Below are 25622 nucleotides of genomic sequence, written 5' to 3' on the forward strand. Positions count from 1 at the left end.
TGGGATGCAGGGGTCGTTTCGTAGAAAAAGAGCTAGGGGAACTCATTAGTATAACTCATTAGCATATGCCACACCCCCTGACATCACCGGAAGTGTGTCATAAGGCCACACCCCCTAATATCACCGGAAGTGTGTCATAAGGCCACACCCCCTGCCCCCGCCAAGGCCCTCCCTGGCCCCAGGCAGGCAGGGGTGGGGAGAGGCGGGAGGAAGCAACTTACCCTCCCTCTTCTCCTCCCTCCTCCTGGCTGAATGAGGGCCGGAAGCGGGGCAGCCAGAAGCAGGGGGCGGGGCTTCGTCATGTGCCCCGCCCCCCAGACCTCACCCGGGGGAACGGCAATCCCCCTTGATCCCCCCCGAATCGACCTCTGATGGGATGTATATGCGGTGAGGGTTTTGATCAGTTAAAGTCTGACTGAACTTCCTTAGTACCCACTTGTAGCTATATCAAAGACCCTCTACTAGATTTTAAAAGAAAAGTTTTAATGCAAGTAATTAAGGAAGGTACCTTTTGACTTCTGCTGAAGTTCTGGCAATGAAAAAGCCCATCGTGTTGTACTGGATTTTAACAGTTGAAGGTGGATTGATCAGGATGCTGTGGACAAACATGAAAACAAAAATCAGTGCCACTTTATCATCACTTTTTTTTTTACTGTAAACACCCATGTTGAGTGATGACAACTTGCTTGCTTACAAGGTAAGATGGTTTTTATGGAAAGACAACTTTCTGTGCTTGCTAATCCCTTGGCTGGCCTGACCTGGATGGCCCAGGCTAGCCTGATCGTGCCAGATCTCAGAAGCTAAACAGGCTTAGCCCTGGTTAGTACTTGGATGGGAGACCACCAAGAAAGTCCAGGACTGCTATGCAGAGGCAGGTAATGGCAAACTGCCTTTGAACGTATCTTTCCTTAAAAAATCAACAGGGCTGTGGTAAATCAGGTGTGACTTGATGGCACTTTACACACATACAGTCCCTTGGCCAACTGTAGTAGCTCTTCCATCAAAGGAAAAACAGCTTGGGGGAAGAATGATTTGGAGCAAAATTTAATCCTTTCATGCCCCCCCCCATGTGTCTCCCCTTCAATGCTACCTTCATAGACCCCCAGCCCACCCTGGTAGCATCTCTCTAAAGCATCCTCATGACAATTGAGTCACTAGTAGCCCATACACAACAGTTCAAGTTGCACACAGGTAGCTTTGGTTGCAGACTTTTTTTGGGGGGAAGGATGAGTAGAAGAAGAGATAAGAGATTGGAGTCTCAGAGTGGTTTACAATATCCTTTCCCTTCCCCTCCCCACAACAGACACCCTGTGAGGTAGGTGGGGCTGAGAGAGCTCTCTTAAGAACTGCCCTTTACGTAACAGCTCTGAAAGAACTTGTAACTGACCCAAAGTCACCCAGCAGCTGTATGTGGAGGAGTGGGGAAGCAAACCCGGTCCTCCCAGATTAGAGTCCACACTCTTAATCACTACACCAAACTGGCTCTCCAGTTTGAACCCAATTTTTAAAAAGAAGTGTTCCATTGTTTACCTATTGGCATGAAGACCATGTTTGAATTGGACAGCAAGCAGAATGAGGTTCAGCCTCACAAAGCATATTCTAGGAAAGAGATCAGCTCAAGTGAAAAACATAGAAATGTATAAATAAGCAAGGAGGAACAGGGTTAGAGTTACTGGCTTTTGAAACACAATAGTCATGAATAGGCCTCCTGGTGATTCCTAGCATGATGGATAAATGCTTTTCAAGAAAGGGGCTTCACAGTGGTACAGAACAGGACTCTGTGACGTCTCTCTTGCTGCATGCTAGCCCCCTCCCACTTTGGTCCTAGGAATCCAGCAGACCCTCAGGAATAGCACCTAGGACAAAGTGGTGATTGGCAGCAAAACTTGGAAATGAGTGGAAATTGCTGCCTCTTCTTTTGAAGACTTAAATGCCATTAAGCCTTTGGCAATGCCAGTCTTCACAGGGATAGGAAGAGTCTAGGTGCAATTCAACCATGCCACAAGTGGCAGAACAGCACTGGTACTGTGTTGTGTTCCCCTACCACCTGTGTTCCTGCCTTCTCTGTGGTAAGGATGATACTGGGGAATGAGTGAACCAAGATTATGGTATGACATATCCTAACCAGTGTTCCCTCTAAGCTGAGTTAGTGTGAGCTAGCTCACAGTTTTTTAGCCTCCAGCTCACACATTTTTGTCTTAGCTCAGGGAGGATGGCTCCAGAGCAAACTAATTTATGCAGCAGCCAAATCGCTCGCTCACAACTTTAATGCCAGTAGCTCACAAAGTAGATTCTTTGCTCACAAGACTCCACAGTTTAGAGGGAGCATTGATCCTAACCATAGACAGTAGCAGGGGTCATTTCCTGCAGGAGCGCACAGGAGCAGAGCTCCGGCAGTAAAGAGCCCAGGGGGCGGGCACATACAACAAGCCCCGTCCCCTGCTCCCATCAGCCCCGGGCCATGAGGAGCAAGAAGCAGATAGGTAAGGTGCAGTGGGTGTAGCCTTTGACACCCTTCCGGTGATGTCATGGGATGTGGCATATGCAAATAAGTTATGCTAATGAGCCCCTGCACCTCTTTTCCTACAAAATGACCCCTGGATAGTAGAGTGGCCCACATTTGGACAATCACACAAACCATCATGAGTTTAATTAAGCCTTGGTTTTGGTGATGTCTGAGCTGAGCCATGGACACTAAATAGTCTTGGCATGTGGATTCCAGAGGCTTTGTTGGTCATGAGGAAGCAATGATTTTTTACTCTTTTCTTTGAATCTCTGTCTTTAAATGAAACTGCCTTCTACTGAATCAGACCACTGACCCATCAAGGTCAGTATTGTCTGTTTAGACTGGAAGCAGCTCTCCAGGGTCTCAGGTAGAAGTCTTTCACATTGCCTACTGCCAGGTCCTTTTAAATGAGGCAGTCCCATAGTTAGGACTGTGGAATATGGAATACTTTATATCTCAGTAATAATATCTGGCTCATCAACTAGTCCATGGTCTGAAAAGCCAAGTAAGCTTATCAGGCTAGTGACTACATAACAAACTGAAAAAAGGAGGAGAAAATCAAGGAATGAAGGTTGAGGAAAAACCACCACCTACCGGCAAACTTCTTGGAAAGTCATGTCAATAAAATCATTGGAGAGATAGCCAGTCAGCACGTTATAATCCATGCCTTGTATTTCATGCCAATGTCCAAGTAAAAAGTTTTTTGTCTGCAATAAAACATTTGTGAGATGAGTCTTAGTTGGTGACTGGTATTGGAATTTCTGATGGACATCCAGAGGAATCCTGAGTTACACCCATCTCATCTATTGATTTCAGTGGGCTGACAGAGACTGAACTCTTTAATGTGTTTGGAGAGTGTATAAGGGCCAAAACAGACACGGTAACAATAGACCTGTATTAAAACAGGGAATGGACATGTTTCCTCCATTTCATTCATGCCAATCTAACAGTCTTTGATATGATTCTTTGTCTTGCATTGTCAAGGATACTATCACTCTTGAGTCCCCCCCCAGCTGAGACCAGAAAGCTTTTCCATTTTGTCTATGGATTCTCCACTGAGAGTCAAGGCAATGAGTGTAGGGTTGCCAAGTCCCCCCGAGGGGTGGATTTCCCCCCGCTTTGGAGGCCCGATTTCCACCCCCATGGAATCAGGCCCCGGGGGAAACCCCACCCCCATGTGCACGTCACCTGGATGTGACGTCATGACGCCGGGCATGCTAGGGGCGGGGACACAGCCATTTGAGGGGAAAACTCTATGTTTTCCCCTCAAATGGCTGTGGCCCCGCCCCCAGCGTGCCCGGCGTCATGAAGTCACATCCGGGTGGCGCACGCTTCACGCACGCACATGCACTCAGGACGCCGGGCAGGAGCCCCCCACCGCCAGGTAAAAAAGACTTGGCAACCCTAAATGAGTGTCAGGGTGGTATGGGACACCATTGGGGGGAAATGGAGATAAACTTCTTAAGTGAAGACTGTATATTCATTCATTCATTCATTCAATTTATAACCTGCCGAAGCAGGCTCAGGGCGGCTTACATAAAAATACATATAAAAATACAATTAAAATCATTCAAAAAGCAGCCATAAACAAATCAGTTGTCCTAGAGTGCAGAAACAATACTCAGATAAAGTGTGAGAATAGAGCAGAGATTTCTAGATTAAACAGTACTCCATAGGTGACAGTCAATGATGGTATTCTGAACCAGCTCAGTCGATCTACTTAGTTGTGTGGCAAGGACAGGCTGAAGGTGGTAAGGCCAGGGCACAGGGTCACTCCTCAGGTGTTTTTTGCAGCTCCTAATCGAAGGCCTGGTGGAAGAGCTCTGTCTTGCAGGCCCTGCGGAACTGTAAGAGGTCCTGCAGGGCCCTGATCTCTTCCGGGAGCTCATTCCACCAGTACAGAGCTGCCACTGAGAAGGCCCTGGCCCTGGTTATCGCCAGCCTGGCATCTTTGGGGCCTGGGATGGCCAGCCAGTTTTGGGCCTCTGAACACAGTGCTCTCTGGGGAACATATGGGGAAAGGCAGTCCCCATAAATGAAATGGGATCAGGAGGGAGAAGGGGAAGAGAGAGAAAATTTGGACTATTAGAAGGGAAACATAGAGTACTGGACAAAAAGAACAAACTAAGAAAGACAACTTTCACTGATGTGCCTTATATATTATAGAATTTATATTGTCTCACTAACCTGTTAGTGTTCTTTGAGGGGGTGAACAAACATGTGGACAAGGGGGATCCAATAGATATTATTTACCTTGACTTCCAGAAAGCTTTTGATAAAGTTCCTCATCAAAGGCTCCTAAGTAAGCTCAAAAATCATGGGATAGAAGGACAAGTCCTTTTATGGATCAAAAACTGGCTAGTTCATAGAAAACAGAGAGTGAGTGTAGGTGGGCAATTTTCTCAGTGGAGGGTGGTAAGCAGTGGGGTACCGCAGGGATCAGTACTTGGTCCACTGCTTTTTAACTTGTTCATAAATGATTTGGAGATGGGAGTAAGCAGTGAAGTGGCTAAATTTGCGGATGATACAAAGTTGTTCAGGGTGGTGAAAACCAGTGAGGATTGTGAGGCACTCCAAGGGGATCTGTCAAGGATGGGCGAGTGGGCGTCAACATGGCAAATGGGGTTCAATGTGGCCAAGTGCAAGGTGATGCACATTGGAGCCAAAAATCCTAAATATAAATACACATTGATGGGGTCTGAACTGGCAGAGACTGAGCAAGAGAGAGATCTTGGAGTTGTAGTGGATAACTCACTGAAAATGTCGAGACAGTGTGTGACTGCAATAAAGAAGGCCAATGCTATGCTGGGGATTATTAGGAAGGGTATTGAAAACAGATCAGCCAATATAATAATGCCCCTATATAAATCAATGGTGAGACCTCATTTGGAATACTGTGTGCAGTTCTGGGCACCACACCTTAAAAAGGATATTATAGCTTTGGAAAAAGTGCAGAAAAGGGCAACTCGAATGATAAAAGGGTTGGAACACTTTCCCTATGAGGAAAGGTTAAAGCGCTTAGGGCTCTTTAGCTTGGAGAAAAGACGACTGAGGGGTGACATGATCGAGGTTTATAAGATTATGCATGGGAAAGAGCAGGTAAAGAAAGAGGTACTTTTCTCCCTTTCTCACAATACAAGAACTCGTGGGCACTCCATGAAACTGCAGAGCGGTCGGGTTAGAACGGATAAAAGGAAGTACTTCTTCACCCAAAGAGTGATTAACACAGAGTGTTGGACTGGATGGGCCTTTGGCCTGATCCAACATTGGCGTCTCTTATGTTCTTATGTTCTTATGTAATAATTTAATTACATTATAGAATATAAAGAATAGACTTTTAAAATAAGTGTACATTTCAATAGATAAATGTTTTATAAATATGTCTTTCTCGAACCCTGTTAGACCCAACATTTAATTGGGAGTAGATTCCTGTTTAGCTGAAATGGCCTGGATAACTAAGCCTTTTTGCAGAGGGCTCTTCTGGTGTCTCTGAGAAGGGCTATGTGCCAATTCCCCTCCAGAGTTGGAATCTCTCTCTCTCTCTCTCTCTCTCTCTCTCTCTCTCCCTGCTGAGTCCCACTCTTCCTTAAGCTAGTGTAACTCAGAGAATTTCTAAAATTAATTTTGCAACCACAACATGTGCAGTTTGCAGGATCTTCTATTCATTTGCATCTTTTCTTCCAGCTGTGTTACTGATGCATACATGCACATTTATAAAAAAAAAGAGTTGATGCAATCATACATATGCTTTACATGAAGATTCTTTTTGTAGAATGTGTTATTTTACTGATGTGCAGATTTATGTACTGAGATGCATAGATTTATACTGTTTCATAGTCAAGGCTTTTAAGGTAATATACAGACAAAACACACACTAAAAATGCACAATAATTATGTTAAAAAATAGATCCATGCTTAATCTTTAAGGGGCATCTCAGAGCCACATGTTGCTCGTTAACAAAAACAGGCCTAAGATCAGACTATCCTGGGGCTATCCAGGTCAGGGCTAGGCTGAGAGTAATGTGATTGGCCCAAGGTCACCCAGCAAGCTTCCATGGCATGAGTGAGGATTCAAACCTGGATTTTCCAGATCCTAGTCCAAAACGTAAAGCACTACACCATACTGGCTCTTGTGATGGAAGAGCATGTTCGATTTTTTTTTTTAATGGCGTGATTATATTTTCAAAATTAAATAAAATAAAATTTTCACTGGCTGCATTTTTTCCTGGCTGTTGAAACAAACTTTGGGTCCAGTGGTACCTTTAAGACCTAACTTTGTTCTGCTGCTTCAGACCAACCCACTTGAATCTATTTTCTGGCCATTATTATTGTTATTTTAATTTCATGATTATTACTGAGAATAATTTTATCGTATAAAAGGAGGGGTCCTGATCTGGATAGCCCTAGCCTAGCCTGATCTCGTCAGATCTCAAAAGCTACGAAGGGCCAACGCAGAGGCAGGCAATGGCAAACCACCTCCGAACGTCTCTTGCCTTGAAAACCTATGTGGGGGGAGGTCACCATAATTCAGCTGTGATTTGATGGCAAAAACAAAACAAAACACAACACCAGAGGAGTGGTTGTTAAAAAATTATCCACCCTGGGCACCAAATAGGCTTGGTAAACCGTTTTCAATATCCTTTTGATTTTGCAATTAAAAACCTTCTTGCTCTGCTCGTAGCATTTTGAAGAAGATGCTTGTTGTGTTGCATAGTGGTTGGAGTGTGGGACTAGGACCTTTGACCAGAGTTTGACTCTCCATTCTGTCATGGAAGTGTGCCAGGTGACCTTGGGCAACCAGTCTCAGCCTAACCTGATTCGAAGATTTGCTGTGAGGATAAAATGGAGGTGGGGGGACTGACAGTGTAAGCTGCAAGAATTTAAATGAATATGGATGGAGCAAAATATGCAATCTTCATCTAGTCTGGAGGATTTGGGGTGGGTTTTTTTTGTATTTTTCATATGTGCGTATGTGTGCACGTGTGTCCATGTGCATCTGAGTGTGTGTGCACCTGGAAGTCATGGTGACCTCTGGTGACTGAGCCCTATGGGGTCCTGGAGGATATTCAGAGAGGTGGCTGAATAAAGCCTGCCCCCACCTCCCAACTGCTGGTATACCAAGGAGGTCTCCCATCCAAGTATCTGCCAGAGCTGACCCTGCTTAGTTTCTGAGATCTGATGAGATCGGGCTTGCCTGGCCTTCATCTAGTCTGTTAGAGCCCTCAATTGCCCTTTGCTGTTCTGAAGAACCTTGTATTGGATCTGAATGTGAGAGATGTGAGCTTGAAAGCTCCATGAGTTTAATTTTGGAAACCTCAGTTGATTTATCTCACCTATCCAGGTTAGCAGTGAAGGTAAATGAGAAAAGAAGCACAAAGCATTTGATAGATTGGACTCAATTGTGGAGCGAAACACCTGTGTTGGTCCTGTGCAGCAGCAACGTGCAAGTCCCCAGACCTACCTGAGTGCTCTCCCGAACAAAAAGTCTGGTCAACAGGGTGGTCAAACCTGGCACTAAGCAACTTTGTGCTATTAATCCAAGCTTCAGCTCAGCAAAGCAGATGATACAATCGCCTTTTTTCCAGCCCCAGTTGGGGAGTTTAGGCAGGTAGACCTGCCAGGAAAAAAATAGGGGAAAAATTATTACAGGTTAGAGAGTAAAAGATTTCACCAAAAAATTGTATTTGGGGGGAGGATCAACATTGCAACATTCTGAAGGATTTGTATAAAAAAAATTAAAATTTACGATCACTTGAAACTATGCCTTGAATCCTAAGCCTTGCTTCAATTTGCAAACATCTTCATTGCTTGCAGAGGGGGTCGTCCACTGTGCAGCCCTTTCCTGTGGTGCTAGGTGCTTTTCAACTTATTAACATGCTGGTTTTCCATAATTGGGAGCTCCTTAAGGTTGCTAATGATGGCTTGGAGGATCCCTGGAGATTTGGGGGAGGAGCCTGAAGAAGGCAGAGAAGGAGCTCAGCAGAGGTATGATGCCAAGGAGCCCACCCTTGGAAGCTACCATCTTCTCCAGGGAACCTGATCTCTGTAGTCTGGAGATGGGTCATAATTCCAGGGCATCTACAGGCCACAGCTGGAGGTTGGCAAGGCAATCCTAAGTTTTCTAGCACCAGGAGACCATGATGTTGGCCATTGGAGAACTGCTTCCGCAACAGAAATGGGTGTTGTGTGGGTGGACACAGAGCTTATGATCTAAGTCTGTGTTGGATCCTGCAGATCCAGTCTGATAACAGCAGTGCTTTCCTCTGGGCAAGGAGCCTTCTGCTAATAAAAGAGGCTCTTCTACCAATGGAATAGTATATACACTACCAGCAGAAGAATCCTTGCACTGGAGCATAGCAATATTGTGTATTGCTTTATTACTTTGTTTAAAACATTTTCTGAATCCAACTCCATGGATCTAAACGCACTAAAGGCAATGCAGCAGGTTTAAAAACTGAGGATTTATTGATTTATATTTTCAGAGGGCAGCCATGTTGGCCTGCAATAGAAAAGCTAGATCTGAGTCCAGAAGCACCTTGTAGACCAACAAGAATTTTGGAGGGTAAGCTTTTGAGAGTCAGACAGACCTCTGATGAAGGGAGCTTTGATTCTCGAAACCTTATATTCCGAAAATCTTGTCACTCTCTAAGGTGCTACTGGATTTGAATTTAGTTGATTTCTATTGCAGACTTTCTTAAGCCTGTCATTTGACTGCACAGTGTTCACTAGGGATGCCAACCTCCAGGTGAGACATGGGGATCCCCTGGAATTACAGCTCATCTCCAGACTACAGAGACAAGTTCCCCTGGAGAAAGTGGAAGCTTTGGAGGGTGGACTACACGGCATTGTACACCACTGAGGTCCCTGTCCTCCCCAGGCTCCACCTCCAAATCTCCAGGAGTTCCCCAACCTAGATCTGGCAATCCTACCCCCCCATCTCCCTGCCAGTGGCCTGGAGGGACCTGGCAACCCTAGTACTCACAGAAGTTCAAACCACATCATTTAAAGCAGTATCTATCAATGCAATCCTAAACAGAGTTATACACACTCCAAAGCCCATAAGACAATGTACAATATAAAAACAACAACAAAAACAAGACATAAGAGTTCAGTTTTAATTCCCAGCTCCACTGTACTTTCTGCAATGAAAAATACCAGGTTGGTAGACAGACAGATATTTAATGTAATACAACCTTGTTAGAAGACTGGATCATCTGTATTATAACTCTGACATTGGCGTGTCGATTCTTAATGGACAACACCCTGCATTAAAAAAAAAATGCAGCTGTTCATCAGTGGGCCAGAAAATTGTGCATCGTTAACACTAACTATCCAACAGTGAACAATGAAAATATCGGTACTGAATTATCTCATGGCTGATATTAGCTACCATTGTTAATTTTTTAAAAAGCATAGCAACCCAAAATTTTCATTTCTCTTTAAGATCATGATGGTCCAAAAGGAGGCATTATTGAGGTTTTTTGTTCCCCCTTTTTTGACTGAGACCCATTTCAATGGCAGGGCATACTCAGTAAAAGGGTCAAGATGGAGGCTGCATCAAATTCCACTTGGTTGGGTTTTATGTACTCCTCTTGAATGAAAATAGAGATTTGGGGGTGGAGGACCACCACTCCTATCTTACCTCATGATGTTGGCAGTGTCCTCAAAATAGGGCCTGGGAGAACATGTGTCAGCTAAGATGAGACATGCATCAGCGTCTTTTATCTGTTTCCCAAGGGGGGGGGGGACAGAAAGAAAGTAAGATAACAGCGCAGTTAGATGTGAGTTCTTTCAAAAGTAAGCACAATTGTATTCCATTGGATCTTCTCCCCAATAACTGTGCACAGGATTGCCGACTCAGCATTCAATTTGTCAACAGTTAATTAATTATCTAACATCTTCCTTGTGTGACATAATTTAAAATCTTCATTAGGGTCCCAGTCACATGTGCTGGATAATGCAGGGTGTGTGTGTGGCTATTTGCGCTTTCGCAATTTGACCCGCCCTAAGGCGATCACGAAGAGTCAGACTCGACTGTGCGACTGAACAACACTTTTTCTGGTGCGCTTCATCGCAGGATCAGTGATGCAATCGGAGTGCGCTGGAGCGATCACATGGGAAACTCCATCTGTGGTCCATCACAAATCCGTTTGATACTGCACTTTCCCAGATATTTTTTAACTCCGCTGCTTCGGTGGACGGGTTGCCAACGGGTGCGGGACACTTGCCAGATGTTCCCATGTGATTGCGCCCTTAAAATCCACCCAGCAGTTGTGCCTCTCGCGCAGCTAATTCTGCATGTGATCAAGGCCTGTGTTTGCCTTTGCAAAAGTCCTGTGCCAGAAAGCCACTGTTACCCCAATTTTGTAGACAGAGCCAATGGCAGAAGTGAAACATGAACCCACATTTCTTGGATGCAAGTTATTTGTACTATGCTCTCAAGTGTACTGTCTTTCATAACCCTTCAGTTGAGGAACAAAAGCAATTTATGGTATGTAGTGGGCATCCAACATGTCACAGTATCATGCTAGTATCTGTATACTGAGCATCACTGCCCGGGCTTTCTTTCCATTGTCTGGATGTCTGTCTCTCTAAGCTCTCCCTCCAGGGGAATGTAACTTGAAGATGACTCAGAGGAGCAGATGAACATATGAAGCTGCCTTCTTCTGGACCAGACCATTGGTCCATCAAGGTCAGTATTGTCTGCACTGACTGGCAGCAGTTCTCCAGGGTTTCTAATAGAGTCACATCAGCTGCTACATGATCTTTTTCACTAGAAATGTAAAGGAGTGAATCTGGGACCTTCTGCATGCCATGCAGATGGTCTATCCCTGAGCCACAACCTATCCCTTGGGCTAGCACTGGACCATCTTGTGTAAAATGATGTACCCCATCTACCAGTGGCTCTCCAGAGCCCCTGTCATTTACAATCATGCTGAGATCCTTTTAACAGGAGATGCATTTCAAGCTTATTCTCTGCCATTATGGCCTCTATCAGTTTTATAAAGAAAACACAGCCCCTTCTGGATAATGAAGATGTCATTCTTTTTTGTTCCATGGAAGTAAATCTATGGTTCGAGGATTTCTTGGGAAGAAAAAGGGGAGGCTTACCCGAACTCTCTGCAGATCTTCATTCTTCAGTATTGAGCCTTGGAAGAAAGTGGCATAGGCAGAATAGCATCTGAATACAGTTTCCAGTTCCAGTTCGGGGGCAGTTCTACATAGGAAAGGTATTTGGAGACAGATTGGAGGTTTTAAAATTTTCATTCGGTAAAATTTGCCTTATTTAAACACTGTTTGAAATATCTACATCAGTAGGCCTTGGAAGAAGGAATACTCTTTGGTGTACTTAAAGATTGTCCATCCCTCTTCTTGAGAGCTTTTTTTGTGTGTGTGGCAAGCATAGCCTAACAATTAAAACTTTGCAAGAGCCAGTTTGGTGTACTGGTTAAGTGCACGGACTCTGGGAGAACCAGGTTTGATTCCCCACTCCTCCATTTGCAGCTGCTGGATGACCTTGGGCAAGTCATAGCCCTGTCAGAGTTGTCCTCTCAAGGACACTTCTGGAAAGAGCTCTCTCAGCCCCACCTACCTCTGTTGTGGGGAGGGGAGGGGAAAGAAGTTTATAAGCTGCTCTGAGACTTTAAGTGAATGGTGGGGTATAAATCCGATCTCCTCCTCCTCCTCCTCCTCTTCTTCAACTCTTCCATACTTCAGATATAGGCTCTCCATTGTGCTCAGCCCTTGCCAGTTTGAGCACTGATATGATATGAACTTATGAAGCTGCCTCATATTGAGTCAGACCATGGGTATGTGTAGCTCAGTATTGTCTATCATGAGTGATGGTGGCCCTTAGTGGTCTTATGTGGTAGCTTAGAGTTTTGTTTGTGCTGGGAAAGGGGATGTGGCTTACAAAATAAAGTCCACACAAGACTCGTTGTTTTATAAAAAGAAATAGAAGTCCTTTATTGTGCAAGAACGCCATACTGGATAGGAAAAGAAGAGTAAAAGCTAGGACAGAGACCACGTCTTCCTCTTTTGGCTGTTAGGTAGAGAAGGCGTGAGCCAGAAGGAAGGAAGAGTAATGTTCTAGGCAAACCAAGGGAAGCAGAAAACAGGCTAAGGGAAGGATACAAAGAAGTGCCTTGCTATCTCTGTTGACATCTCTGAAGTGTTCTGTACAAAGGAACACTGCATAGTCCTCCACTTCCAATATGAGGAAGAAAGAGAGCCAGTTTAGTGTAGTGGTCAGGAGCATGGACTCTAATCTGGGAGAACCAAGTTTGATTCCCCACTCCTCCACAAGCCGCTGCTGGTGTGACCTTGGGTCACTTATAAGTTCTTTCAGAGCTGTTCTCTCACCAGCAGTTCTCAAATGAGCTCTCTCAGCCCCACCTACTTCACAGGGTGTCTGTTGTGGGAAGGGGAAGGGAAAGGAGACTGTAAGCCACTCTGAGACTCCTTCAGGTAGTGACGGGCGGGGTATAAATCCAATCTCTTCTTCTTCTTAACATCAGATACCTGATGCTCCTTTTTTGTGTGGAGATGCCAGGGAATGAACCGGTGATGTTCTGCATGCAAAGCACATGCTCTGCTACGGAATCATGCCAGCCTTCTTATGCTTCTCCACACTCTCCTTTTGTTGTATCCTAACTAGCCTGATAAAAATCTTTTGATGAACATGAAAGCTTGTTCACTTCTTTGCGGCTTTTTAATTGGTCCTAATAATGGCATTGTGCTACTAGCCTTGTTCTGACGTTCAAAGCTGTTGCAATGCTGCACACACAGTACAGAGCAGGATCATGACTTATCTCTCCAAACCTCTACGCACCTAGATGAATGTCTACAGGGATCTTTGTATGAATACAAGGGTACACACATGGGCTTTGCAAGCACATAATAAAGTAGGATCCTACTTACCAACATAAAACAAATGTGCATACATTTGTACATTAGTCTGTACACACATATCTGGGGATGGGGCCACTGGGCTCAGTCCTGTTTACCTCTGCACTTCTGGAGTTTATGTGCTTTGAACAACTTAGTAGGACTGCTGTTGCACTCTGGCAGAGAACGTGAACTGCAAATCTGTTCTGTATTTGGACAAGAAACATTCCTACTGATGTCCCCAATGTCCTCTGACAGACATGTGCACTAACACTGTAGTTCACTTCTTCCTCTAAATGACAGAACCAGTCAACATGCTTAAATTTCCCAGACACAGCAAGTGATTTCTCTATCTGTCATCTCCTCTATCACCCATCACTATTGCTGTCTTTCCCTCTGTCAAAATTTAGACCGTCTTTGAGGCATATAACTGAATGACACTATAATAATCATCACCATAATTTCCTGTAGGAATATTTATTTATGTATTTATTTACTTTGATATTATCCTGTCTTTCTCCTCCATGGTGACCCAAAGCAGCTTACACTGTTCTCCTCTCCTCCATTTGAGCTCTACAACAACCCTGTTATCTATATGTTAATTTCAAGACAGACCCAGAGCCCTGTAAGAGCCAATATTGCATCTTGGTTAGAGTGCCTGAGTAGAAGCTGGTTGACTTGGGTTCAAATTCCCAGGAAGCTTGCTGAGCAACCTTCAGCCAGACACCCTCTCTCAGCTTAACCTCCTTCACTTTTACTGTGCGCTGCTGGATTCTTACTCTTTTCTACTGCTACAGACAGGCTAACATGGCTACCCATCTTCATCTCTCTCTTTCGCATGGGTATTCCTGGAAGGATAAAATGGAGGAGGGGGGAATGAAGTTGTAAGCCACTTTGGGTCCTCAGTGGGGGAGAAAAGCAAGTTATAACTATCTAAACAAATAAATGGATAACACTATGTGATAAATATTGATAGAGAAGCAATTCATTGGTATAGTGGAACACATAGCTAGTAGGAAGACTATTTGGTGTGTGTGTTTAAATAGTGTTGATGTACGTGCCACTAAGGGCAGAAAGCTCTGTGGAATGGTCCAGAGAAAATAATAATAGTTCAGCGAGAGAATGCAGAGGAGCTCAGGTTCCCTTGTTTTTAAAAAATCTCGGGTACTGAGGCTGGGAAAGGAACTTCTTCGTGGCACTTAGGAAAACTGCTGCCATTTGAGTATCTATTTGTTAGGCTCGATGGAGCAAAGGTTTAGTTTAACTTCAGATAAATATTTTGCTCCCCCTCTTCAACCCCTTTTCAATGCTGAAAATGTTAATTAGTGAAAATTCAGTATACATTAAAACAAATCTCTACACTTACACTGTGAGGGAGTAGGGGATCAATTCCCACCACTGGTGCTAAAGCTTCTTGAACTGAAAAGGCCTCAAGCAAGTCAATGTCATGGTCAGTTCTTTTCTTTTTTTAGCCTTTTCTTTTAATCCTTCCAGTGAATCCAAAGTCTATTATTGTCCCTCGGATCTCTATGACAACCGCTGCACCTTGGCCACACCAAGAAGACATGGATATCTCCTGAGGCTAGCTTGTAGGTTTGGGAGCATGGTCTTTAGAGGACTTAGTTCAGGTTGGCCATGGTGAAAACTAATAAGTAATAGTTAAGTGCCCTGACCTGGAATACCCAGGCTAGCTCAATCTCATCAGATCTGCAAACCTTAGCAGGGCTGGCCCTGGTTAGTATTTGGATGGAAGACCTCCAAGGAATACCAGGGTCACATCACAGAGTCAGACAATTGCAAACCATATAGTGTTGGATAGGGATGTTGTAAAATTTAACTTTAAACCATTTTTTTTTACTATGTTTGGACACAGTAGGCGTGGAAGAGTGCCTTTAGGTTTTGTGTAGAACTACAAACATGCATCTTTTTCATTGTTCCCTAATCACTACACCGCACTGGCAAACTAATGGCAATGGCTACCTGTTTTGCACATATGCCAATCTGTTTCTCTAGACTAGGCGGCTGTTTGGCACAAACCAAACAGATCAGGTGATCAGCGCACATCTAATCGACACTTTCAAACATGGTAAGTTCGACTGTCAAACATGTTCGTGGTGACATTCATAGCACCGTGTCAGAGAAAGCCTGACTGGAGGCTGTTTATGGTGACATTCATAGCACCCTTACTGTCAGAGAAAGCCTGACTGGAGGCTGTTTCTTTCCCTGACAGGAAAAAACAAAACCTTTAACAGAAAATATGTCCTTGTTGAAAAATCTGACAGTAGGCTGGTTTAGACACTATACAGCAGTTGAAACAAGAAGAAGGTTCGGCACTGAAGAAAAGAAGGAAGCAATGTGCATGGACCCCTTTTCCTCTCAATCTGAGGCTGCGAAAGAGGGGAGTGGACCAGCTAAACTTGTAGGACCAGGGGCAAAGTAGCAGGGCCAGACATGGAGGTCCCTTCTAGCCCTTCACTGAGGTCTTCTTTTCCTCTTCTCCTGTTGTAACCACAAAGTTCCATACTAGGTTTCAAAGAATGACAGTAGTGATGGCAGTGGCTGTAAAAATGATCTCCCTGGGAATCAAAGCAGTATGGTCAAATTATCAAAGGAAGTCAGACAAGAACTGATACTTACTCTCCCAGAAAGAGGATCTCAGTGGTGATCTCTCCTGGGTCCTGGCATAAGAAGTCTCTCAGAAAAGCCGTCACACTGTTCAGAGTGATATCACCACAAACAACAATAAACCTGCAGAAACAAGAAATGTGCCTAGCTACTTTTCTTGTTTGAAAAATGTAGTATGACTACTACTTCAAGAGGGGATTGGATAAACATATTGAGCAGAGGTCCATCAATGGTTTTAGCCACAAGGTATTGATGGCACCCTATGTATAGGGCAGTGATGCTCTGTATTTTTGGTGTTTGGGAGGTCACAGTGGGAGGGCTTCTGGAGTTCTGGCCCCACTGGTGGACCTCCTGAGGCACCTGGGTTTTGGCCACTGTGTGACACAGAGTGTTGGACTGGATGGGCCATTGGCCTGTTCCAGCATGGATTCTCTTATGTTCTTACTCTGGTCCTTATAGCTAAATTGATGGTTCAAGTATTTAATGCAAATAATTCTTTGTTTCAGTGAGCTGTGTTAGGAACATCCTTATGCATGTTTACTCATGAGTAAACTTCCTGAATTCTATAAGCTTATTCCTCTCTAAGGGCTTTTCCTTATTTTCATTTCTCTTGCTTGTAAGTTCCTGTTTCTTTGGGGATTCCCCCCCCCCACATTGCCCACCATTTTTTGTTCTCAGGTAGTTGATTTGAATTGCACATATTTATGTCTGGCATAAAAACCTGCAGTTTAAATCTGCAGGAAGATATGTTGGACATAAACCAGTGTCATATCAAATTGAGCACTAGGAGGAGGAAAACATGTGAAACAGAGCCCCTCCCTTCTAAGAAACAGGAACATACAAGTGAGGAAAATTAGCATATGGAAAAGCCCTAAGCATACCTATCACTGAAGCCCAAATTTTACTTCTTCTCTACTTATGTGATGCTGCAGTAAATAGATCTATTCACAGAACTTCTGCATTGAAATGAAGCCATTGCAGGTGGGGAGAAGGCTCTTGTATGCATCAGACCCTCAATGCCAACAGCACATTTCTGGCAGGGACACTTTACCACAGCTTTCAGGTCGTCTATTCATTAGCATCATTTGAGCCACTATGTTAATGATGTATGCAAACAATGTAAAGAAACAATCTTAATGTGGTTGCGTGTGTAATCGTATCAAAGTTCTTGATGTGCGGTGTGTTTACATTGGTAAAATGGATATAATCACATCAGGATAGCTTTTTTCAATCGTTTTATGTACACATTTATGTCAAAAAATTGGTTGGTTTTTTTTTTAAGAAACCCTGGGGATTTTACTTTGGAAACAAGATCAGGATGATCAGAATGAAAAACCAGGGAGAATTTGGGAACAGCCCTGGTATTTTACAGTTGACATATTAGGATCTACGTCTAGTTGTACATATGTGCCATTGTTCCAGGACTTTCAAAAAATTAGGGATGCTTTTGAAATTATCCTCTACTACATTTTTCACATTTTGGAATCTGAATTGGTTTCTTAGTAGAACTGATACAACCAGTATTTAATCACTGTTCCTTTTTTGTTTGTTTGTTTCCCAGTTTGGTACAAAGGGCTGTGTATGTGCTTGTTTGCCTACCTTTGAGTTGCTCTACATGATCAATGCACACGGGTGTTTTGTTTCAGTTGTACTACATTACCAGTGCTCACTGGTGTTTTGTTTTTGCACCAATATTAAAATACTGCCTTAAAGCAATTTGTGTGCATGTTTTACTAGTGAACTGGAATAGATATGTGAATTAGTAAAACATTGCATAAAATCCTGATGTGATCACACATTGCAGTAATATTCCTTTTTTTGGCCATCTATTATACTGCACAATTGTGTATCAGTAACATCAGGATGGAAAGGTGCACATGAATGAAAGAAACTGAAAGATACAGCAAACTGTGCATGTTGAAGTTCTAGTGAGAGCATTAAAGAGAAGTAGAATTCACAGTTAGCAAAACTAAGTTTGATTCCAGAGGGACCTTTAAGACCAACAAAATTTAATTCTGGGTATAAGCTTTCGTGTGCATGCACACTTCATCAGATACATACAGTTAGCAAAACTGTGGGTGAGGAAAGGAATGGAATGATGAAATCTTCTAATTTTTATCAGCAATAACACTGATCAGTTATTTGGCAAAGGAGCTGGTGGGTTACTTCTTCTCCTTAGCAATTGAAAAACTAGATCAATAAGTTTCTGGCTGGTGCTATGCTGGAATGGGATGGCATTACATATTCGGCGCCCATTTGTATATGATGCCTAATTTAGATCATGATGCATGTGCTGAAGCCTGTTTCCACATGCTTATACTTCATAGGCAAAACCAGGCATATGTTTATATTTGATCGCTGCTGCTGAAAGCTACAGGAAGATATGCCAACAAGGGTCACACAACATATACTTAAATCTCACTGTACATAAAAATGAAATTGACTTACTTTCTGCCTTTCACTGCCTTATAGGAACCTTTGTAGATTTTAGTGCTTCCAACGATATCTGCTATTTCAGGTATAAAATTTGCAAATAGCATCTAGGATAGCAGAAACATAAGTTCAATTATTTCCCCAGGTTCAAGTATACTCTTCCAGATCCACATTAAATCTGGGTAAATGAGCAGCTTACAACAGGATGTTTTGTGAACAGTGCAGTGCCACAAATAATAAGAACAAAGCCACACACCTAGTAACAGAGAAAAATATGGAGTAGAAATGAAGTTTGACAAACTTCATATATTGGGACATATGAAGCTGTCCTATACTGGAGCAGATCCTTGGTCTGTCAAGTTAATACTGTATGCTCCAGCTCTCCAGGGTATTAGGCTGAGGTCTTTCACATCACCTAGTTTGAGATTAGGGTTCCCAGCCTCCAGGTCCCAGTGGGAGTTCTCCCACTTTTGAGGGCTTTGATCTCCCACCTGCTAGCTGGCTGTCAGGGGAAACCCCACCCCCAAACAGGAACGTTGCTGTGCGACATCCCCAATGAGATGGCATCACCCGGAAGTGACATCATCATGCTGCTGACATCAGGGGGTGACATTCTAGTTTTTGGGCAAACCTCTATGGGTTTTTGCCTTCAAAACCATAGAGTTTTCCCAAACATGTGAGTATAAACCCCGACGGCAGTGACATAATGATGTTACTTCCAGGTGACAACATTGTATTGGGGATGTCGCACAGTGACATCACTGTTTGGGGGGTGGGGTTTCCCCCACTGGCCAGCCATGGCTTCTCTCCAGTTTTGATTTACATATCTCATCTATGAAATTTTCTCCATACCATCAGTTATCAGTGATCCCAAATGGCATCCATCACATATCACTTCAGACATATTGGTTATATGGTTAACAGTGTAAATTTAACAGAGTTATGTCAATTGAAATCAACAGGTTTAGAAGGGTTTAACTACATAGGATTGCATTTTAGTGTACTCTCAGTATAACAGAGCATGACTTCATTCTTGATGTAGAATTCATCTCATTTTTTTTTGTACCTTTCTGTATCTCATGTACTTTGGAAACTTTCAATTTGTTTATTCTCGCCCTACAATTTAGTTGTGTTTTCTCGTACTGCGTGACATTTCAATTAATCTGTACATCCAGGGTGCGCTAATGTGAAGACTGGAAGAAGTTCACTAGGTGACCTTGAGCTAGTCACTTTTTCTAAGACTAATATACCTCACAAGGTTGTTGTGAGGATAAAATGGAGGCAGCGTGCCTTGAATTCTGCCTTGAACTTTGTGAAAGAAGAGAAAGCGTGCCTTGAGTGCTGCCTTGAACTTTGTGAAAGAGGAGAAAGATGCTAGTTAGCTAGATAGCTAGATCCTCAGAATCTCATCAAAATTGCTCTATTTTTTGGGCATGTTTTATCAATGTGTATGGCAGTAATACAGAGCAGGAAAAAGACACAGACAAAATAATATGAAAGCTACAGCAAATTGTGCATGTTCTGATTCCAGAATCAACTGTAAACATTCCACCAGCTGAACCCAAATTAAGGAGACCTGAAATGAAGCACACAGAAAAATTTTATAAGAACCAAAGTGGGTGGGGAGGATGTGCCTATTCCTACCAAACACAAATATATCTTACCAGTCCACCAATGATGAAGAAAAGGAGGAAGCAACGCCCTAAGGTAGTTTTGGCCACAATATCTCCATATCCAACTGTAGACATGGTCACCATAACCATATATAAACACTCAAAGTAACTCAAGTGTTGGAAATTGGTTAGATCTTCCCAGGGGTCACCAGAATTCTCTATCTGCACAAGAAACAAACAATTTGAAAACAGAGAGATACATCAACCAAACGTCTGTTGGCAGAGTAATTAGATAAAGGTTTATTTAGGAATTAACATACTTGATAGGAAAGAGATGAGATAGAGATAGGTTCCTAACTACTGTCAGCTATGCTGCCATGGGGGTTGGGGGGCTCAGTCTGTGTCTGGTTAATTGCTACTGCATTCCTTTCTGTGCTTGTTCTGCTTTGCGCCGAAATGCTTATCTATACAGATGTGCAGGAGGGAGTTGTATTGTCTAGGTTTCTCCTAGGTGCCGTGGGAGAGTGTTGGTTCTCAGCTTTAGCTACTTAACAGTCTCCAACCTTTATCCCATGTGCGGGAGGGTGCCTAATGGGCTTGTGCTATGGGGGGGGGTGCATACAAATACCCCATATCCTATTATGCCCATAGGGCCGCTGCCATTCTTAACAGTGCTTATGTTACTGATTCTATAGCTCTGCAATAAAAGTATTACCGTTCCTGAATGTGTGTACTTTGTTGTTGGCTGTGGGTTCTGACATTCTGTTAAGAATCCTCCATTCTCTATATCTGCGCATCTCTCCAAAACCGAGATGAGCGACGGAGAGGAGAAACCAATTCCTGAGAAGGACGACTCCGGGGGGTCCCGACTCCTACCACGACCGGTGAGGGGACCCCCATGACCCAGTCAACTGTGCTAGTGACTACCACGCTGCCTGTAACTGCAGCTGACGTGGGAGCTGTTCCTAAGACGACATCGACCCTGGTGTTTCTGACTCCAACAGGGCAGAGGCCATGGTTACCGGCCAAGCTCCAGCTGGAGCCAGTTTCACCCGGACTCTAGGTTAGGCTTTGGATTAAGGTTAGGGAAAGGTTTAGGGTTTGGGTTGGGATAAGAGTAGGGATTGGGTTAGGTTTGGGGTTAGTGTTAGTGTAAGGGTTAGGGTTAGAGTTAGAGTTACTGTTTGGGTTAGCGTTAGGGTTAGTGTTTAGGGTTTAGGGTTAGGGTTAGGGTGGGTTAAGAGTTAGTGTTTGGGTAGGGTTAAGCTGAGGGTTACAGTTTAGGGTTAGGGATTGGGTTAGGGTTAGGATAGGGTTATGGATACTGTTTGGGTTATAGATAGGGTTAGGATTCAGATTTGGATAAGAATTAGTGTTAGGATAGGTTTAGGATTAGAGTTAGGTTTTGGGTTAGGGTTAGGTTTAAATTAGGGTTAGGGTTAGCATTAAGGTTATTTTAGGGTTAGGATTAGGGATAGGGTTTGGTTTTGGGTTAGGGATAAATTTAGATCAGGGTTAGGGTTCGGTAAGGGTTGGAGTTATGTTTAATGTTAGGGTTAGGGTTATGATAGAGTTTGGGTTAGTTCAAGGTTAGGTTTAGTGTTAGGGTTAGGGTTAGGCTTTGGGTTAGGGTTGCAATTAGTTTTAGGTTAGGGTTAGTGTTTAACCATTCAAGTTGGGTTAGGGTTAGATTAGGGCTAGGTAGGGTTGCCAACCCCCCCGGTTTGCCAGGGGTCCCCTGTTTTTTTTGGGGGGGGTTCTACCCTCCCCCAACACCCACAGCCACCCATCTCTCTCCCTTTAAGTGTGTGGAACCTGTGTTTCCTCCCAAGCCGGATCTCCGCAAGCTTGCAGGGAAATGCCAGCTTCGTGCTCTTAAAAGGGAAACACAGCTGCTTTTAAAAAAGAAATGCTAGCTCCTGCATTTAAAAGGGAAACGCCGGCTCCTTTAAGTGCAGGGAACTGCCGTTTCTGGAGATCCGGCGCACGGGTGGGGGGGGCGGACGTCCCCAACATGACGTCATCACGTCGGGGATGCCCCGCCCCCTCCAGGAACACCCCCAAAGTCCCCCGCTGGGGGTGGAAGATGGACTTGGCAACCCTAGGGCTAGGGTTAGAGTTAGTGTTTGGTTAAGGTTTGGATTAGGGTTAGGGTTATGTTTAGGATTCGGGTTAGGGTTTAAGTTTAGGGTTTAGGTTTGGGTTAGGTTAGGGTTTAAAGTAAGGGTTTAGTGAGTGTTTTTGTTTAGGGTTAGTGTTAGGGTTAGGTTTAGGAATAGGGTATGCTTTAGGGGTAGGTTTGGGGTTTTGTTTGGCTAAGAGTAAGAGTTAAAGTTAGGGTATGGGATAGTTTAGGGTTAGGGTTATAGTTGGGTTTGGGTTAGGCTTAGAAGTTGCATTTAGGGTTAGCAAGACAGTGTTGGTCACCTTGGCAGATAATCTCTGTAAGCATCTGGGGGATGAGTGGAAAGTGTGGCAGGTCCACAGAAAGAATTTGAGAACAGGGTTAGTGTTATGGATGGGGTTAGAGTTAGGTTTAGGGTTGTATTAGGATTAAGGTTAAGGTTAGGGATACAATTAGCTTTGGTGATGGCACAGTACTGTAGTCTGCTTGCAATGTCCATTTTCCTGTATTATTTCTTGCATTACTTTGCACATGAAATATTGGGGAAAGCAATATGGGATACTGGTTGGAATGTTAGATTAGGTTCTGAGAGACCTGTGTTCAGATCCCCACTCTGCCATGAAGTTCAGTTTTTAATCCTGAGCTACTCACTCTCTCTCTCAGCTATGCCTGCCTTACAGGGTTGTTGTGAGAATTAAATGGGGAAGGAGAGCAATTTTATAATGGCAATGTAGTCATAATATCTGTGAAAATGTTTTCTTGTGTTGTTATATTATTTGTATTGATTTATTGCATTGTGTATGGAATGTATCATACTGTTTTTTTAACATTGCTTTAATCTGCCTTGCGCTTCAGTGGAAACTTCAAATGAAGTGAATTATTTTGCCATCCTTGGTGGAAGAATAGGGCAAAAAAGCACCACACAGAAGATACAGGAAGGAAAGAAAACGCTGAAAGGTTTAGAGATAAGACAGAGATAAAAGAAATTTGAGGGGAAATGTATATACAGAAATAGTGTTAGAAAAGCAGTATTTTTTCTGTTACTGTTATGCAGATGATACACAGGCAGCAGAAGCAAAATGTGAACCAAGGATCTCCAGGTTTGTGGCTCACTTCCTGAGCCTCAAAAGCTCTCGTTCCTATTTGCCTAAGGAGGCACTATACGTACCCAGTGAAGAAACCCTGCAGCAGTGAGCCAAGTGCTGACAAACACAGCCAGAAGTTTGGACAGCTTGATTGAAGTACTGGACAGGCAAAGCAAGATACAGCATGAGTCAAAGAACAGGGACAGGCACCAAAATAATCATCTTCCCCCAGCATCGGTCGGGGTTGTACATAGTGCCCCTAAGCTGCTGTGTTGCTATTGTACTTGTTAAGAGACAAATATGGATTAATTGATGGATCAATTGTCTTTTCATCTTGCTTTTTTGGCAATGTGGATCCCACACCCACCCACAGCTAGCAACCAAGAATCATAAAAGAATATGCAACCATTAGTCAGCAAATCAATACATCTTAATATGACAGCTGATGGCAGAAGAATGGTAGCAGCAAGATTTCTCCAGTGACTCAAGAAATATAAGGGAGTAATCTAAGAAGGTCTAAGAAGTTCATCCCCATTTTCCCCCATGTGGCTTACTCCCAGGGAAGTGTTTTTTTTAGTTGCAGCCTAAAGCTCTTCATCTTCCTCCTAAAGAGCAAGAATACAGCAACTTGGCAGAAGGGATCTTTCAAAGCTCTCAACCCTGTTGTTCAGTATCCCAAATCCTCATTTTCACTTTCTCTGGTGCAAATTGGATGCACCGTTCTTTACTTCCAAGCCAGTTGGTTTCCCCTCCCCTATGACCCCCCCTCAAAAAATTACACATTTCTTCACATTTTTGTGCATCAGTAAATCCAAATGGTACTGCATACTCTCTCTCTCTGTGTGTGTGTGTGATGAATAAGGTATAAATCTCATGTAAATTGTATATATAAAAACTGTACAGTATACCAACACAGTAGCCTGTATCCTACCACACCACACATTTGATCATAAGGACATTTCCTCTTCCAGCAGAAGAATAACTTAAGTTCGAGGAAGTTTCCATGACTTGAGGAAGACTTCCAGTTTTGCTGAACAGAGTGGTAGAATACTGGTTAATATAAATGGATCAATAAATCTAGCTGGTGGAATCAACACGAAGATTTTTTAAATGTGAAACAAGCAGGGATATTATCTATAAATCCAGCGGGTGGAATCAACATGAAGGTTTTTTAAATGTGAAACAAGCAGGGATATTAATTCCAGAAAGGTATCTGTGTTACTTCATTGTGGCTTGTGGCACCTAAAAGACTAACAAAATGTTATCTCCAGCATATGCTTTCATGTATCAGAACTCACTTTGTCAGATGCAATGAGTAGATTATCAATAGGCAGCTGTTTTATGTAGGAGGCAGTGTTCCTTCTAAGCTGAGTTAGTGTGAGCTGGCTCACAGGTTTTAGCCTCCAGCTCACAGTTTTTTGTCTTCGCTCAAGAAGGATGGCTCCAAAGCAAACTAATTTTTGCAGTAGCCAAATTGCTCGCTCAAAACTTTAATTCCAGTAGCTCACAATGTAGAATTTTTGCTCACAAGACTCCACAGCTTAGAGGGAACATTGGTAGGAGGTTACAAAAAATAATCAAATGCACATGTACTTCCTGCATTACACAGTCCTTGACCCTGCTGGGTTTTTCTCCCCCAAACCTTCTGCATAAAATATCTGTATGGTGAGGATACCCATTCAATGCTCCCTCTAAGCTGTTGAGTCTTGTGAGCTAAAATTCTACTTTGTGAGCTACTGGCATTAAAGTTGTGAGCAAGCAATTTGGCTACTACATACATTAGTTGGCTCTGGAGCTATCCTTCCTGAGCTAAGGCAAAAATGTGTGAGCTAGCTCACACTAACTCAGCTTAGAAGGCACACAGCATGATCCATTGCATCTGAGGAAGTGGGCTCTATGAAGGCTTATGCTGGAATAGCATTTCATTAATCTTTAAGGTTAAAAGGCTCCTATTTATTTATGCATTGAAGAGAAATTCAGAATCATCCCTATTCCTAAACCTGCCAAAATTCAGAGGGAGAAGGGGATAGGTTAGTTAAAGGAAAGACTAGAGGATTAGATTTTGGCTTACCCACTCTTTATGATTTGGAGGAACTGTAATATCTTTGGAAGCTCTAACAGCCTGAGTGCTCTCAAGAACCTCAAACCTAGAAGGCAAGAGGAAATGAACTGGTGTGAGAAAAACCTGATGTTGAATTTTGACATCAAATATTCTCCAGACAATCTCTGAATACAGCACTTTTTTGTATTCTAAAAAGGTGCTAGTACTCACATATAAGGTTGCACTGATTTCCACTAATTCACCCCACAGTTGAGACAGCCACCCCCCCCCCCCCCGCACGGTCTCC

General features: G+C 43.3%; 1 protein-coding gene across 1 annotated transcript in view; it reads right to left on the reverse strand.

The window, feature by feature from the left end:
- Nucleotides 1-25622, reverse strand: part of LOC107116643 (potassium channel subfamily U member 1-like) — a 134989-nt gene that overhangs the window by 77634 nt on the left and 31733 nt on the right. The window contains exons 7-18 of the mRNA XM_015418601.1: nucleotides 25346-25421; nucleotides 23358-23433; nucleotides 20116-20286; nucleotides 18467-18558; nucleotides 16031-16141; nucleotides 11618-11723; nucleotides 10149-10231; nucleotides 9700-9769; nucleotides 7968-8120; nucleotides 3101-3213; nucleotides 1531-1599; nucleotides 509-595 (exon numbers count right to left, since the gene is read on the reverse strand). Coding sequence (XP_015274087.1) covers nucleotides 509-595; nucleotides 1531-1599; nucleotides 3101-3213; nucleotides 7968-8120; nucleotides 9700-9769; nucleotides 10149-10231; nucleotides 11618-11723; nucleotides 16031-16141; nucleotides 18467-18558; nucleotides 20116-20286; nucleotides 23358-23433; nucleotides 25346-25421 — 1207 coding nt within the window. The remainder of the gene's footprint in view (nucleotides 1-508; nucleotides 596-1530; nucleotides 1600-3100; nucleotides 3214-7967; nucleotides 8121-9699; nucleotides 9770-10148; nucleotides 10232-11617; nucleotides 11724-16030; nucleotides 16142-18466; nucleotides 18559-20115; nucleotides 20287-23357; nucleotides 23434-25345; nucleotides 25422-25622) is intronic.

This window comes from Gekko japonicus, unplaced genomic scaffold (genome assembly GCF_001447785.1).
Source record: "Gekko japonicus isolate JY-2015 unplaced genomic scaffold, Gekko_japonicus_V1.1 scaffold419, whole genome shotgun sequence".
Taxonomy (NCBI): Eukaryota; Metazoa; Chordata; class Lepidosauria; order Squamata; family Gekkonidae; genus Gekko; species Gekko japonicus.